The sequence below is a fragment of the Myotis davidii genome, unplaced genomic scaffold, assembly GCF_000327345.1.
Source record: "Myotis davidii unplaced genomic scaffold, ASM32734v1 scaffold370, whole genome shotgun sequence".
In the NCBI taxonomy this organism is placed as follows: Eukaryota; Metazoa; Chordata; class Mammalia; order Chiroptera; family Vespertilionidae; genus Myotis; species Myotis davidii.
The window spans coordinates 10,073,174-10,088,467 of NW_006288615.1; the positions used below are offsets into that span (position 1 = coordinate 10,073,174).

The window sequence follows — 15,294 nt, forward strand, 5'->3', positions numbered from 1 at the left end:
TTTTATTAAAAGAAAGAAAAGAAAAGTACATGATAACACTTTTCAGCCACTGAACATCCACTCAACCTTTTAATATCCCAGTTGATGGGAAACATATACACTCAGATAAATGCAATGCCAAGCTGCTGCTAAATCTGTTTACTTTTCAGACATCCTAACCATGCTTTATATGAAATAGCTATAAGCTGCAAAATCTACTGCCTTGTGTTTCTTTCCTTAGAACCTGAAAAAAGATTCAAATGGCAATTCCAGTGGTTGTAGGTACAGATGGAGAGAAAGCAAAGATATTCATTATGGTATACAGTAGCTCGAGACCTGAAAGTAAATAAATGTGCTCTTCTGTGTTTGCCATGTTGACACCTGGCGCCCTTGCGCAGTTGAGTAATATTTAATATAATATTCAAGGGCACATACAACCGGTCGATGTCTGCACCTTCAGCACCACTGGCAAGCTTCTTCGCTTCGGGTTCTCGGCCATGTTTGGCTTTGGTGGGAGGACTTTGGCTCTGGCAGAAAAACATCGATGGATGTCCCCTACCCAACGGAGGGATTTTGCTGTAATTAAGGCACTGGCAAAACTTAAGTAAGTCGTTTTTTTCCCTTAAACCAAGAATCTTTTATCTCAGAATCAGTGAGTGTTAATAACAAATTTCATTGTATTTTAGGCCAGAGGACTGTGAAATATCATTTTTACCATTTAACAGCTCTCCAGATTTACAAGAAAGGTAGGTAGAAAGCTCAAAGCAACATCTACATCTGTATCTTTCTTTAAAGCATAAAATAGTTCGATATAAGCAGTTGGTTACATTGTGATCTTTGGTTGCTTTTCTAACATACTAGTGAATAATATAGACTCATGGAGTCTTACAGATTCTAGTAGGCCATGTAGTCTGGTTTCTGTCTCCAGATACAACCATTAATTCATTCCATCCATCCACCCAACAGCTGTTTATTGAGTGCCTAATATATTCCAAGCACGTTGGATACATGAGACAAAAAAATAGACAAGTAAACAAAACCCATAGTTTTTGTCGTCATGAGAGTTTGTTGGGCATGGAGTACAAATATTAATCAAAGTCACACAAAGGAAGTGCTATAGTCTTTTAAAAAAATGAAAGTCATTTTTACTGGTGATGCTACCTAGAAATGAATCAATGGAATATAATTTAGTAATGGAATTATTCATATATTTTTATTTACTGTCTAATATAAGAAAACATTTAATATATATAATGTAGGAGTCTGTAATTTTCTCATATTTAATAGATGTTATTTTTGTCATTATATTTCCCCTTTGTTTTCTTATTTTTAGGAGGGCACAGGGATCTCCCAAATCTGGTGAGTCTAGAAGTATCTCCTTGAGAACTGATGCAGGTTCTAGTGCCATTTTGCTGTGGTGAGGGAAGGTAACTGTCCCTTTCCTGTCTTTAGACGGCAATGATCAGTGGCAAATGATCCAGGGTCAGTTCCTGAATGTCAGCATTATGGCAATTCCTTGCCTGTGTTCAGTGGCACCTAGAGGCTTGGCACCTGATACCAGGTGAGTAAGTGTTTTTATTGAATCATTAATACTTTCCTATAAACCAAGATTTTCTTTCAGAATACCTGCCCCTTCTTGCCCCCAAACTTGGCAAGCTAGAATATTATGAAGAGGTATTCTGTCCTTGACTGTTTAATATCAGAGATTTTCAGGAATTCGTCCTCAGAGTAGGTTCAGAACAGCTGTTAAACTGGAAAAAATGATCATGATCAGTTACTTTGATTTATTAAATATCACTGAGGGTAAAATATTCCTTGGGTTTTATTGACATGATTCTATTATGTTATTTTATGTCACTTTGCTTGCTTTATTTATTTAGGTTTATTTACCGGTTGTTGAGAATATTATATTTAATTCTGGTTTCCAATTTTAGTGCAGACACAAATACCCGTAGCATGCAAAGCATGTATTTGTGTATATTTGATACCTTTAATCAAAAGAAACATTTTTGTTACACTTAATGTGAATAATGGTACATGTGAATAAAAATCTACTGCCCACATTTTATATAAAATATCATGAGACATTTTATATATTGTTTTATCCATAAGATACAGATATTCCATCTCTTGCACATTCTTTTCAGTGCTTGTCCATTATTGGTATGAAAATTTCTCTCCCTTTTCCTTAGAGCATAGAAGAAAAGATCGTGAATGTTGTATAATGTAGTCAAATCTGGATTTTCCCTGGAGGTGGAATAAAAGAATGACTAATGTACTTTGGCAATCTATAACATTATTGTCATGATTAGTTTCAACTTCCCTCCAAAATATTTAACTAGAATGATTATGAGTAAAAATTAAGCACATTAGAAAGTACTGTTTCAGTGTTGTTTATTTTCAGTTGGGAAGAGATGGCATGACAAGTCGAAGCACTGAGCTCTGAGAATTAAGAGCGCTGGTTCTCTGATCATTTTTTCTTTGTGTGCCTCTGAACAATCACTTAAGCCTGGGCTCTTCTTTTCCTTCTACATAAACTGAGTGAATGACGGATAATCTCCAACGTCCCATATAGCTCTAACCTGAGCGTCCATAGATTTAAAGAGCTCTTTGTTGTTGTTGTTATTCTTGGAACAACTTTGTATTTCCACTGAAATTGAGCTAGAAGTCATTCACATTATTTCTGCAAATGACCTTCTAAGCTACATACATATGTGAGTGGCTCTTTTGGCACTGAATCACACATGCTAAATTTACAGTCTCTTTTATATTGAACCAAACAGCTCTGCAAGATTAAAATGCTCAGTCATTTAACCGAAGATGTGTGGCAGCATTTGTTCATTTCGTGTCACCCGTACAAGGGCCAGTTTGATTTAGTTTCCTGTGTCACTTAGACCTGCCCATAAATAAATATTTAAATCAACGTTAGATTTTAGAAAGTGTTGGGCTGTTTGTTACACCACTGGTACATAACTATTTTACAATACATCCTTAGAAAACGTGATTTCACACGCAGAAATACATTGGATTTAAGGAAATACATTGGATTTTAACTTACATCTTGATATACGGATAGGGTGCATGATGGTTCATTTTATAAAAAGTCCCGAACCAAAGAGCTTGCTGAGAAGGAAGGCAATTGTTTAATAAAAGCATTTTTGAAAGGCTGTGTCATTTAAAAAATAACAGCAAAATATGATTTAAGAATTTTAAATAGATTTAATATGATGATTTATCTCTCTTGCCTCAAACTTCTATTAAACGTTATATATTTTTAGAAAGATTGATATAGAGTCAATTCTGATGTAATCTCTTAATAAACTTAATGTCAAATACAAATATTTAATTTCAGATTAAATAATGGAAGTATGGCTCTTATAATTGCACGGAACACTTCTCGACCGGAATTTATAAAACACCTAAAAAGATACGCCAGTGTTAAAAATCAGGTATAGTAAATTCTTTTTGTTACTTATATGCAAAGCTATTAAGCATGGACAGTGATATGTTGCAAGAGCTGACATCAAGTCTTGCCTCATAAGAAGGCTTTATTTTTTTCCATATACATTAATTTTTTTTCAACATGTACGTCCTCCAAATTTTGAAAAGCATCCACCAGTACTAATATAGATTGGCCTTTTTTTGAGCTATGGCTTGGTGGTTATATATTTGTGTCTTGTTGGCTTGTTTGGGTTTTTGTGCAAAAAGAAAATAGAAAATTTAGTGTTGTATTGAAATTATGAAGTAAATTAAGGTTAAAATTACATACTGGGATACTTTTCAGAATGAGAAGTAGCGAACCATCTTTAGGTTGAAATGAATGTTCACATACATAAACAATTGTAGGGCATATTGAAAACCATCATTTGCGGTGTGACTCATCCTACCTCCCCACCTCTGTGTATAGTTCATGGAAGGTAAAAATTCCATTTCAGGTTCTTTTGGCTCCATCCTATAACTGGACAGTTTCCACTGCCCATGCATTTCTACAGTCACATTGGCCATCATTTTTTGGGAGGGAGTTTAAAACCTTTAAATGCTAGAGTTTCCCCAGGGATTTGTTGGTAGCCTCCTTGTCTTCTCATGACACCTCCTCCTGGGTGATCACATGGCCTCTTGTTTTGAACTGAGTGTTGCCCACTTTCAAGAGTTCTGTCTTCTCTTCTGACCTCCAGGACCACTCTGGTTTCCTCTGTGCTGCGGTTATAAAACTCACAGGCATCTTGTGTCCATAGCTGATCTTACTGTCTTTTCCCCTAAAGGTGCTCCTTCCATGGTTCCCGACACAGGTCAATGGCATCACTCAACCCATCCTGGAGTTGCTCTGACTTCTCTGTCTTCCTCATTCCTCACAACCCACCCCCCAAGCAGGTCTGTTTGTTCCCCTCTTAAATGTTTCTGAAATTGCTCCTTCTCCTTACTTCAAAACTCATGCCTTCTTGCTTCTAATAGCCTTTTTTTCTGGTCTTCCTTTTCCCTGGTCTTGTCTGTCTTCCAAACTTCCTTCTAAGGGGCTTTTTCTAAAACACAATTCTGATTTCTCTTCTGCTTAATTCTTCAATGCCTCTATCATTGTCATCAGGCTAACATCTAATTTCCCCAGCATGTACATGGCCCTTTGTATTCTGGCCCTTGCCCACTGAAGCCTCACCTCTTTACCATCCTCTCCCAGAATTCCTGTCATTGTATCAGTTTGCTAGAGCAGCCATGCAAATATTACAGACTGGGAGGCTTAAGCACAGAAACTCATTTCTTCACAATTCTGAATGGGAGAAGCCCCAGGTGGGTGTCTCCTGAGGCCCCTCTTGGCTTGCAGGGGGCTGCCTTCTGGCTGCGTCCGCAATGGTCTGTCCTCTGCGTCTGCACATCCCTCGTATCTCTCTGCGTCCCAGTTTCCTCTTCTTACAAGGACGCCAGTCCTGCTGGGTTAGTGCCCACCCCCAAGACCTCATCTTCACTGATTACGTCTGCAGAGACCCTATTTCTGAAGATGGCATTCACAGGTAGTAGGAGTTAGGACTTCTAGATACCTTTATGAGGGACACAGTTTAGCTTATAATAGCCAGTTATTAATGGCTCATTTCAAACTCATTTTTACAACTCATTTTTTACAATGAATGACTAGGTAGACAATGAATGATTAAGGAGAAATTTTTACAAGTGCGTAGTATGAAGGATGTCTGCAAGGGAAACCTGATGCAGAGACTGAAGCATTTTCAGAGAACGGCTTGGGGCCCTCTGATCAGAACAGCCGATGCCACCATATCACCCCAGTGTAACCCACTGAAACCCAGTGTATGATACAGTATGAACTGGAAAATCTACTGGACTGTGTTTTCTACTATGTAAAATAAGGCTGTTTGGAAAATTTCAGTTTTCTGTCAACTTTTAGGTTTCTGTGCTTCGTTGAGGTTTATATGTGGAAGGAGGAAGAGAGAACATGTAGATCAGCGGTTCTCAACCTGTGGGTCGCGACCATCGGAAAACACATGTAGCATATCAGATATTTACATTACGATCCATAACAGCAACAAAATTACAGGTATGAAGTAGCAACGAAAATAATGTTATGGTTGGGTCACCACAACATGAGGAACTGTATTAAAGGGTCACGGCACTAGGAAGGTTGAGAACTACACATGCCCCAATCAGACTCCTCATGTGTTGACCCAAACATAAAATTATTTTCGTTGCTACATCATAACTGTAATGTTGCTACTGTTATGAATCGTGATGTAAATATCTGGTGTGCAGGATGGTCTTAGGCGACCGCTATGAAAGAGTCGTTCGATCGCCAAAGGGGTCGCGACCCACAGGTTGAGAACCGCTGCTTTACACTATTCTAAACAATTATCTTGCAACTTGTGGCCACCTTTAAAGTGGGTTCATGAAGCAGGCAAACACCTGTGAAACATTCGATTGAATTTCTTTTTGCCTTCATAAGTTTAGGCCTAGGTTCTTCTTAATTAAATTCCAAGTGTGAAACTTACACTAGACCTCGCTTTATATCAGCTAAACTAGGTGACAAGTTACTAATCAAGTCAGTGGATTATATAAATCTTCTGTATCAACAGACCAGTATTAAAGATTGTCTTTGGAAATTCTACGATATCATTACTGTATACAATTTCATAGAGATTTCCTGTTTTGTCATCCAACAAGTTTGGCCAGCTGCTAGATCTAAATGAGGTGGAAAGCTTCAGAAGAAGGGTTCCTTCTTCCAGAGAAACTGGGGAACCCTGGTTATAATTAGTTTCAAAGCAAGCATGTTGATATTTACTTGCAAGAGAGAGCACAGTGAACTTTTTTAATGTGCACTAGCAGCTAGGGATAAAGGAAGCACCCTGATTATTTGCATTTTTCAGATTGTTGACCGTGTTACAGATGTCTCCCATTTTCTCCCTTTTGCCCCATCTCAGACCTTCACCATGCTATTATTGTCTGTGGCCATTGGTATGCATATATGTTCTTTGGTTAATCTCTTCCTGTCCCCTCCCACCCTCTCCCCTCCCGAGATCTGTTATTCTATTCCATGTATCCATACTTCTGGACCTATTTTGTTCGTTAGATTCTATATATGAGTGAGATCATGTGATATTTGTCTTTCTCTAACTGGCTTAGTTTGCTCAGCATAATACTCTCTAGGTCCATCCACGCTGTTGCAAAGGGTAAGAGCTTCTTTTTTTATAGCCACATAGTATTTATTCCATAGTGTAAATGTACCACAGCTTTAAAAAAAACTTTATTCTTGAAAGTATTACATTTACATATGTCCCCTTTCCTCCCCATTGACCCTTTCTAGCCTCTTCCCCTCCCACCCCCCACCTTCGTCACCCTATTGTCTGTGTCCATGGGTTATGCATATATGCGTATGAGTTCGTTGGTTGACTTCATCCCACCCACTCACCCCTGCCTTCCCTCTGAGAGTCTACAGTCTGTTCCATGCTTCTATGTCTCTGGATCTATTTTGTTGATCAGTTTGTTGCTCATTAGATTCCACATATGAGTGAGATCACGTGATACTTTGTCTTTCCCTGATGGGCTTATTTTGCTTAGCATGATACAATCCAGGTCCCTCCCAAGGTCTCAAAGGGAAAGTGATTCTTTCTTCCTGTAGCCGAGTATTCTTCCATGGTGTAAATGTACCTCAGCTTTTTTATCTATTCATCTCCTGGTGGGTATTTCAGGATTCTTAGAATGTATTCCCAGAAGTGGGATTGCTGGAGCAAATGGCAGTTCCATTTTTAATTTTTTGAGGAACTCCATACTGTTTTCCATAATGGCTATACCAGTCTGCATTCCCACCAGCAGTGCACGAGGGTTTCTTTTCTCGACATCAGGTTCCCTTTTCACCATATCTTTGCCAGCACTTGATGTTTGTTGATGATAGCCACTCTGGCGGTTGTGAGATGATACCTCATTGTCATTTTAATTTGCATCTTTTTGATGATTAGTGATGTTGAACATTTTTTTCATATGTCTATTGGCCATCTGTATGTCCTCTTTGGAGAAGTGTCTATTTAGGTCCATTTGTTTTATTTAGTTCAATTTTCCATTCGTTGAGACTTACACTGTTGAAGAAGTAAAAGTTTATCCAAGGAATAAAACAAGTGCACACAGTCTAGAGGAGGAGGATCAACCACATGAAACTGCTTCAGAAAACAGTTTCCCCTGGAATGTAGATGGTGATTTAATGGAAGTTACATCAGAGGTCCACGTTAAGTAAGTCTAATTATTTCACTGCCTTCTATGTCCACCAGTAGACACAGAACTACTAATACAATGAAAGCAAGCAATTGGCTAGATTTCTTTTTAAATTAGCAAATCAGGGAAGGATAAACAGATAAATATGTAATTTAAGTATGACTTTACATTTATTCATCAATTGTTATGGAGAGTTTACACATTTTCTTTGGTTATAAGTCTACACTATACAGATAATGCATGTCTACAATTTCCATTTTGAATTTGAAAAACATGAGTCAAAAGTTTAAACCTTGTGACACTGAGTAGCAGATTATTACAATTTAATCCATTAGTCTTATACTATATAACACTTCGTACTCAGCAGTTCCATGTGATTTACATATCATTTAATTAAGTAATAAGAGCAACTGGTGAGCTCTGTATATGTACAATTGGCTGCATTTTATAGAAACAATGGAGAATATTAGTCAAGAAGGCTTTATACTTTTTCAGTGCTGATTTATTACACATCCTGGCCCCAGTTTCTCTAGATTTCATCTCTGCCATGAATGTGTATGTTTTTGTTGGCTATCATTAGACTTGCACTTGGTATTAAGCACTGTACTCAATTGGTATATGTGTGAAAAATAACAGAATGATAGGTTGATAAAATAATCATTACACATTTTATTCTTTGCAGATTACACCCAAGACTTATCAATCTTTATGGTGAAAGCATGGAAGAAATGAATGATTCCAAAGTAACATGTAATTGTTTATAACAGAAACATATGAACTAAAATTTTAATATGAATGGACATATTTTAAACAGATATCCTAACAGGAAAAAAAATATTTTAAAGAAATTAAAATTGTTTGCTACTTTTGACATTGCTAAAAATTAGCATTGAGGGTTTGAATATACCAAAAATGATTTAAATTCTGGGTTTTTTTTTGGAATGTCTTTATATCTACTTTTTAACATAGATATGTAATTCCAAAGTGAAATAATTTGCATTCTTTCATTTTTCAGGACCATCAATTCTGTTGTTAAATAACCTGTAGTCTGGTACGAATAGACCAGAGTTCATGTCAGAATGCCCTGATTTTCCTAATGAGGTACTTGTCCAGTGAGGTTACATTTCAAAATTATACAACTCAATCTAACCAGAAATAGAACTACTATTTTCAAAACTTATCTAATAACTAAACAACTTCCCCCAAAAGAACCTCTCCTTATTTTTAAGTTGTTATGGTACCAATTTTGTGAATATTCTCTGAAAGTTGAAAATGCAAGTTGATTTTCCTACTTCAAAGTGGTAGGGTTTTAAAATTCATAGTTTATTAAATTTTATTTTAAACTATGCAAAATATCTAACTGGGCAGAATCTGGCCCATTAGGGAGCTGTGCTCTCTTGCTCCTGACAGTCATATGCTCTGACCATTATAACACTGTTTTCAATAGCACCTGAAATGCTGTCATTTCTGAATAGGACAGAACCAAATTTAAGTTTCCTCAGGGATCATCCTTGAGAAAGAAATAATAAATTTGGGCTTCATTTTCCGCCAGTGATTCTATGCATTTTCCTGAATAGCTTCTATTCAAAAAAGTATACTTTAAACAGATTGTATTGGCACACAGAGTTCACAGGAGGTTTCATGTTCATGCATCTCTGTGCATTCCGCACTTTCCACCAATCACAGACTGTAGGCTTGTGATGGATAACTTATACAGCAACTAGGTAGTCTGAGGAAGATGGCTTTTGGCAGGGACTTCCTATAAATATTTCCTATGGAATATTTTCCATAATAGTAAAGACTGACCTCTAATTTATCTATTTGATCACATCTTGTAACAGATTTTCAAAATTTGGCCACCGAAAAATCTAGTTCATATGTATGAATAAATAATACAAAAGATTATCTTTAAATGTCTTAAAATTTTAAAATATAAATTATATAATTATAAAAAGGAATCTAAGATAACCAATAAAAATTTAAAATGTTTCACTGATCACTAAAACATATACCATGGAAATTTTGATGTTATATTTATATTCACTGGATATAAGCTAAATCTATTTTAAAATTATAAATTATGTTTCCCCATTTCCATGCAGAAGAGACTGACCTTATAAGCATTTAACACTTACATTTGACTAGAAAAGGGTAATATCCAGTTACTATTTACAGAGTATCAGTATGATAGAGTTCTCCTTAATCACTGTTTTTACAGAGCTTTGATTTTAAAAAATTATTTGTGAGGTATAGTTTTCATATTTTACATATACCAGTTAAAGTGCAACATTCACAATCTGTTTCAGAATATAAATTAGAATTTTAAGTACTGTTGTTTTGTAAACAAGAAAATTGACTAATGATAGATTTTTAAAATTTACTCGGGTACCCTTGAAAAAATTGTTACAGGAGAGGCTTATGGATTTCTACCTATGTGAACATATATGTATATTTCAAAGTTATGTATGTACAGAAAGAAGAAAGAAATCCATAGTTGTATAAACAATAATTACCCAGAAGTCATCCCATTAAGCTCAAACCAGTGTATAAAAGTTTAGTCTGAAGTTTGCTCTTCAGGCCCATTAGTCATAGACTGCTGAATGGTTGTTGATCAAAGCCCATAGGAAATATATTACAAGTAAAGGGCTTAAAGGTAAAATGCTTTCTTTAAAAATATTTAGCAGAATTTTTTCAAAGAGCTGTTTCATTCATTAGGAAACAGCTCTTTGAAAAATTCTGCTAAATATTTTTAAAGAACATAATTCAAACAAGTCTCAAAGATTAGGAATTTATTTTGCTGAAGCAAGCATATATGTTGAAGTCCAAGACTTCTTCAGTCAAGTTTTATGATTTAATTCAGATGCACTTTTATTTCCAAATACCTTCAAGGGATTATTTATCTTAAATGTTTTAGTGTTTTATATCCATTTAATAACTGAAACAATACCTTTTTCATTTGCCTCAAGACATAGTATGTCACAAGGTCATGAGTAAAAAGTACATAAAAGAACTCTGGGCAAAGCAAAGTTCATGGTTTCTTGTAAACAATGTCTTAAATTTCTTTATTATATACCTGAGTCTTAGTTTTCTCAATTTAAAAGAAATCTTTAATCATCATCCTCATCATTGCTTTTACTGTTAATGTAATTCCAACTGTCTCTTCTGTTTTCTTCTTGTAGGATGGATTTGTACTGTCTTTTAAAGAAGCCAGCCTGAAAAAAAAAAATCATTGTATAATCACTAGTGTGCAGTTGTTACACTCATATAAAATATCTAGACAGTCAATGGCAAGTTAACATCGGTGATACTTTCTATGACTAAGTAAAACAACATATAACAAAACCAAATATTTCATAGGCTAATTGAGTTAGGAGACATATGGTGAAATCAGTACTGCCTATTCACTTGGGAGGCACAAATTGGCTTTACGAAAGTCAAGGGTGGCATTTTGAGTGGGTTAACATCGGTAATTATTAAAGAAAGGCTTACCTTCCACATAACATATGAAATCAACAAAAGTAAAATCAGTCCAAGTATCAAGCTACTTGAAATAATTGCTATGGTCAGATGACGTGTGGGTCTTTGATGATGTAGTCCTTCGAGCCAAACCTACATATTAACCAACATAAAGAAGCACCAGTTTAAAAGTTTGCTTGTTTCCTTTGCAGCCCCTCCTCAATCCCCAATAGTATTTAGAACAACCCACCCCATTCTCTTGCTGGTTCCTGATCAGAAACAGTAAACAGTAAGTACAATGGACTTTTCCTGTGGTTCTTCCTCCAATCCATCCTAAACTCCTTAAAAAGCTGTCATTCCCTCTTTCCAGGTGTGGAAAATACCAACTCTCAGAAAAGTATCTCTAGCCCTCCATGATCTAGTAAAAAAAAAAAATCTATTTTCCTGACTAAACACCCTAGCAATACTATTTTTCCTCCAGTCTTAATGTTTCAGTTTAACTTAACTTACATGTGCAACATTGCCATCCTTGTTTAGTTCAATAATTTTTGGATGTGGCTCTGGAAAAGCTGTTGCTCTTATTTCAAACTTGAGTGCTGAAGTCTCATCCTGTTTAATAAGCGAAAGATCTCTATTGATTCATAGTGTTATTTTATGAAGACATATTAACAGAACTTCTCATGACCCTTACCTACTATCTAGAAGTTTCATAATTAATCTTCCACAATTTACTTCACCATTTGTAATTAATTGCAATGCTTATTTTGATTATAAAGGCATGGTCTTGGTATTAATTTATATGGCACCATTTTGTTGAAAAAAAATTTTTAAATATATTTTATTGATTTTTTTTTTTACAGAGAGGAAGGGAGAAGGAGAGGGATAGAGAGTTAGAAACATCGATGAAAGAGAAACATCGATTCAGCTGCTTCCTGTACACTCCCTACTGGGGATGTGCCCGCAACCAAGGTACATGCCCTTGACCGGAATCGAACCTGGGACCCTTCAGTCCGCAGGCCAATGCTCTATCCACTGAGCCAAACCAGTCAGGGCTTATTGAAATTTTTTTTTTATTAAGCATAGCCACTTTGCAGATAACTTAATTTAAATATTATGTGTTTGTAGTGTATTTCCCCCTGGGTATTGAATTTTTAACCCCAAAATAAGACTTTCTCCACTTGATAAACCTTTCCTAAAATTCATTTTATTTGGGCTTCTTTTTATTTCTTTCTAAGTTGTGCTGCTCTGATCAAATACACATAGTCTACCTAATACTGTAATGGAAAAATCTGGTACAATAAGTTATAGCATTCAGATATCAAATCAGTAGGTTGATGAACTCAGAGAACTTTACTATTTAATACAGAGACTTATAAGCCAGAATCCCCAGACACTAAGGACTTTTGAAATTGTATGCAAAATTGAGGTGTTTTTTTAAGTATGTGCATTCATTGGGGAAGATGAGAATATATTCTTGAAGGTCTTAAAAAGTTTTTTGTTATTGTGTTTTAAAGACAATTTTACTTTTTAGCTTTATTAAATATTAGATTTTAAGCATAATTTAAAATAGTTTGGAAAGAACTTTAAGGTTATACAAAATGTTAAGGCAGTCAATTTCTTTGATTTAATCAAGGTCTAAAAATAGTTGAACAGCCGAAACCGGTTTGGCTCAGTGGATAGAGCGTCGGCCTGAAGACTGAGAGGTCCCAGGTTCGATTCCGGTCAAGGGCATGTACCTTGGTTGCGGGCACATCCCCGGGGGGAGATGTGCAGGAGGCAGCTGGTCGATGTTTCTCTCTCATCGATGTTTCATCTTAATTACCTATTTAATTACTAAAAACCATGTCATTTAGACAATGTATTCAGCTAAAGTAAAAGGGGAGCGATCAACCTCAACCAAAGGACTTGTATGCATGTATATAAGGATAACCAATGGACACAGACACCGGGGGAGGGGGGTAAGGGAGTAGGGGGGAGGAAATGGGGGATAAGGACACATATGTAATACCTTAATCAATAAAGAAAAAAACTGAAACAGTTAAGTTTCACTCTAAATTTTATTTGTTGAATGCTTCCCTATATACCTGTGATGGCGAACCTATGACACGCGTGTCAGAGGTGACACGCGAACTCATTTTTTTGGTTGATTTTTCTTTGTTAAGTGGCATTTAAATATATAAAATAAATATCAAAAATATCTTTTTTTTTTTTACTATGGTTGCAAATATCAAAAAAATTTCTGTATGTGACACGGCACCAGAGTTAAGTTAGGGTTTTTCAAAATGCTGACACGCCGAGCTCAAAAGGTTCGCCATCACTGCTAAATACCATCCTACTTAGATATAGTTTGCAGATCCTGTATGGACTTACCATTTCTAAGACGGATGGCCGGCCTTCCAGCTGAATGTGAACACTGGCTTCTTTCCCATTTTCCATTTTTCCAAAATTGCATGAGAAATTCAAACAATGTAGATCAGGTTTTGTGCAGTACTTGAAAGAATACCAAAAAGCTACATTAAAATTTCAACGTTTTTTAGAAAATGGCTAAAATAATTTACATGGAATTAAAGATCTGTTTTTGTTAGTGGCATTTTAAAAATCTTACTTTAAACAATTTAAACAAATGTTTGTTTTATAAAACAAAGTATTTGAACTGGAGCATGTGTTCTTACGAACCTAACCGTCTGGGATAGATGTTAAAAAGAAAGACTTCTAATCAGAATCTTGCCAAGTTGGATATTCTCTGTTTATTATAAAAGTTGAATAATTTGAATGCTATGATTGCTTGTTTTTTTTTTCCTCATAAATTCAATTAACTGAAAAGAGTCAAAGTTCTTTTGAGTAGCCTTTGTGAAATGAGATTAAGGGGGTATGGAGAAATGGCTGGCTGGCACAGAATGGGCATTTGTCAGACAAATAATTAAAATGAATATAGTTAACCCTGGGTCTATCTCAAATTTCCAGTCATGTCTGTTCCTCACATGCAAGAATATTACTTGTTTCTCTCCTAACCCAACTGACAGCTCAAACCCATTGACTTTAAGCATTTCAGTTCTGTATGTTGGAAAACAAAAACAATGAAAAACTGAAACTTACCAATAGCCTCTTATCAGTCCTCGAAAAGAATTTATATATGTCTCTTAGGGCCTCCATTGCATCTTTTTTCTTTTCTGATGTGCACATTCTTTGATAATTTTTAAAATGGCATTCTCCTGAACTAGTCTATAATGATAGAAGCAAGAAAAGTGTTATAATATTGGAAAGAACAACAAAAGCTACATGGTTTTAAAAGTTCCGATTGCTTGATTACCTTTTCTAAAAATATCAAGTACTTCTGAAAGTGTGAAAATATTTTTGACAGATATTTGGGAGAGATTAAATCTCTGCAGCAAAAACACAAACTCAGAAAAATTTTAGAGGGTTGGATATAGGTCCTCAACAAATGGCCTTAACCTTACAGAAAATTAGGGCAACTTAGAGGGTTGGATATAGGTCCTCAACTAATCAAATGGCCTTAACCTTACAGAAAATTAGGGCAATGTAAAAAATGGGCATTTGAGCATTAGCATGAAATTCGACATTTCTCGGGCTTTAGACACTATGTCCTACCATCTAAATTTGGAATTCAAGTAAGATTTTAAAAAATTAGAACACAAACCCAATTGGTAGGCTTACTGATTGATTGTTTGTCTTGAAACTGGGAGAGTAAAAGCAATTCCGATGGAATCAACAACATAAGAATACTTATTCTTAAGTAGTGATTTGAATATTCTTTAAAAAAGGCTGAAATACTAATTTTGTTCCCCAACAGTGATCTCAAGTTTTATGGTAAATTCTATCAAATTAGTTCCACAGGTCCATATCACAAAGAAAATGTACTGAAATAGAACGAGCGTAATTCTGTTATTGTATGCTGGGGTCCAACCCCAGCAGGTCCAGGGGTCCCCAAACGTGTGGACGGAGTCGGCGAAGAAGGAATGACACGGAGACAGCATTCAGTTGGTCAGCAGCCTTGCCAGGATCTCTAGCCACAATCTCCAGACAAGTTCTGTGTCCATGTTCTCTTGCTAGGTTCTCCAGCCAGGTTCTCCAGGTTCTCCAGCCAGGTTCTGTAGCCATGTTCTCTCGCTAGGTTCTCCAGCCAGGTTCAGTCAC

General features: G+C 35.9%; 2 protein-coding genes across 2 annotated transcripts in view; one reads left to right on the forward strand and one right to left on the reverse strand.

The window, feature by feature from the left end:
* Positions 1 to 8,447, forward strand: part of CERKL (ceramide kinase like) — a 51,672-nt gene extending 43,225 nt beyond the window's left edge. Inside the window, exons 5-11 of the mRNA XM_015561819.1 lie at positions 399 to 583; positions 666 to 725; positions 1,313 to 1,338; positions 1,432 to 1,540; positions 3,332 to 3,428; positions 7,523 to 7,701; positions 8,366 to 8,447. Coding sequence (XP_015417305.1) covers positions 399 to 583; positions 666 to 725; positions 1,313 to 1,338; positions 1,432 to 1,540; positions 3,332 to 3,428; positions 7,523 to 7,701; positions 8,366 to 8,447 — 738 coding nt within the window. The remainder of the gene's footprint in view (positions 1 to 398; positions 584 to 665; positions 726 to 1,312; positions 1,339 to 1,431; positions 1,541 to 3,331; positions 3,429 to 7,522; positions 7,702 to 8,365) is intronic.
* Positions 8,448 to 10,756: 2,309 nt separating this feature from the next.
* ITGA4 (integrin subunit alpha 4) overlaps positions 10,757 to 15,294 on the reverse strand; it is a 76,030-nt gene continuing 71,492 nt past the window's right edge. Inside the window, exons 24-28 of the mRNA XM_006760690.2 lie at positions 14,236 to 14,361; positions 13,510 to 13,629; positions 11,650 to 11,748; positions 11,173 to 11,292; positions 10,757 to 10,895 (exon numbers count right to left, since the gene is read on the reverse strand). Coding sequence (XP_006760753.1) covers positions 10,791 to 10,895; positions 11,173 to 11,292; positions 11,650 to 11,748; positions 13,510 to 13,629; positions 14,236 to 14,361 — 570 coding nt within the window. The 3' untranslated portion in view covers positions 10,757 to 10,790. The remainder of the gene's footprint in view (positions 10,896 to 11,172; positions 11,293 to 11,649; positions 11,749 to 13,509; positions 13,630 to 14,235; positions 14,362 to 15,294) is intronic.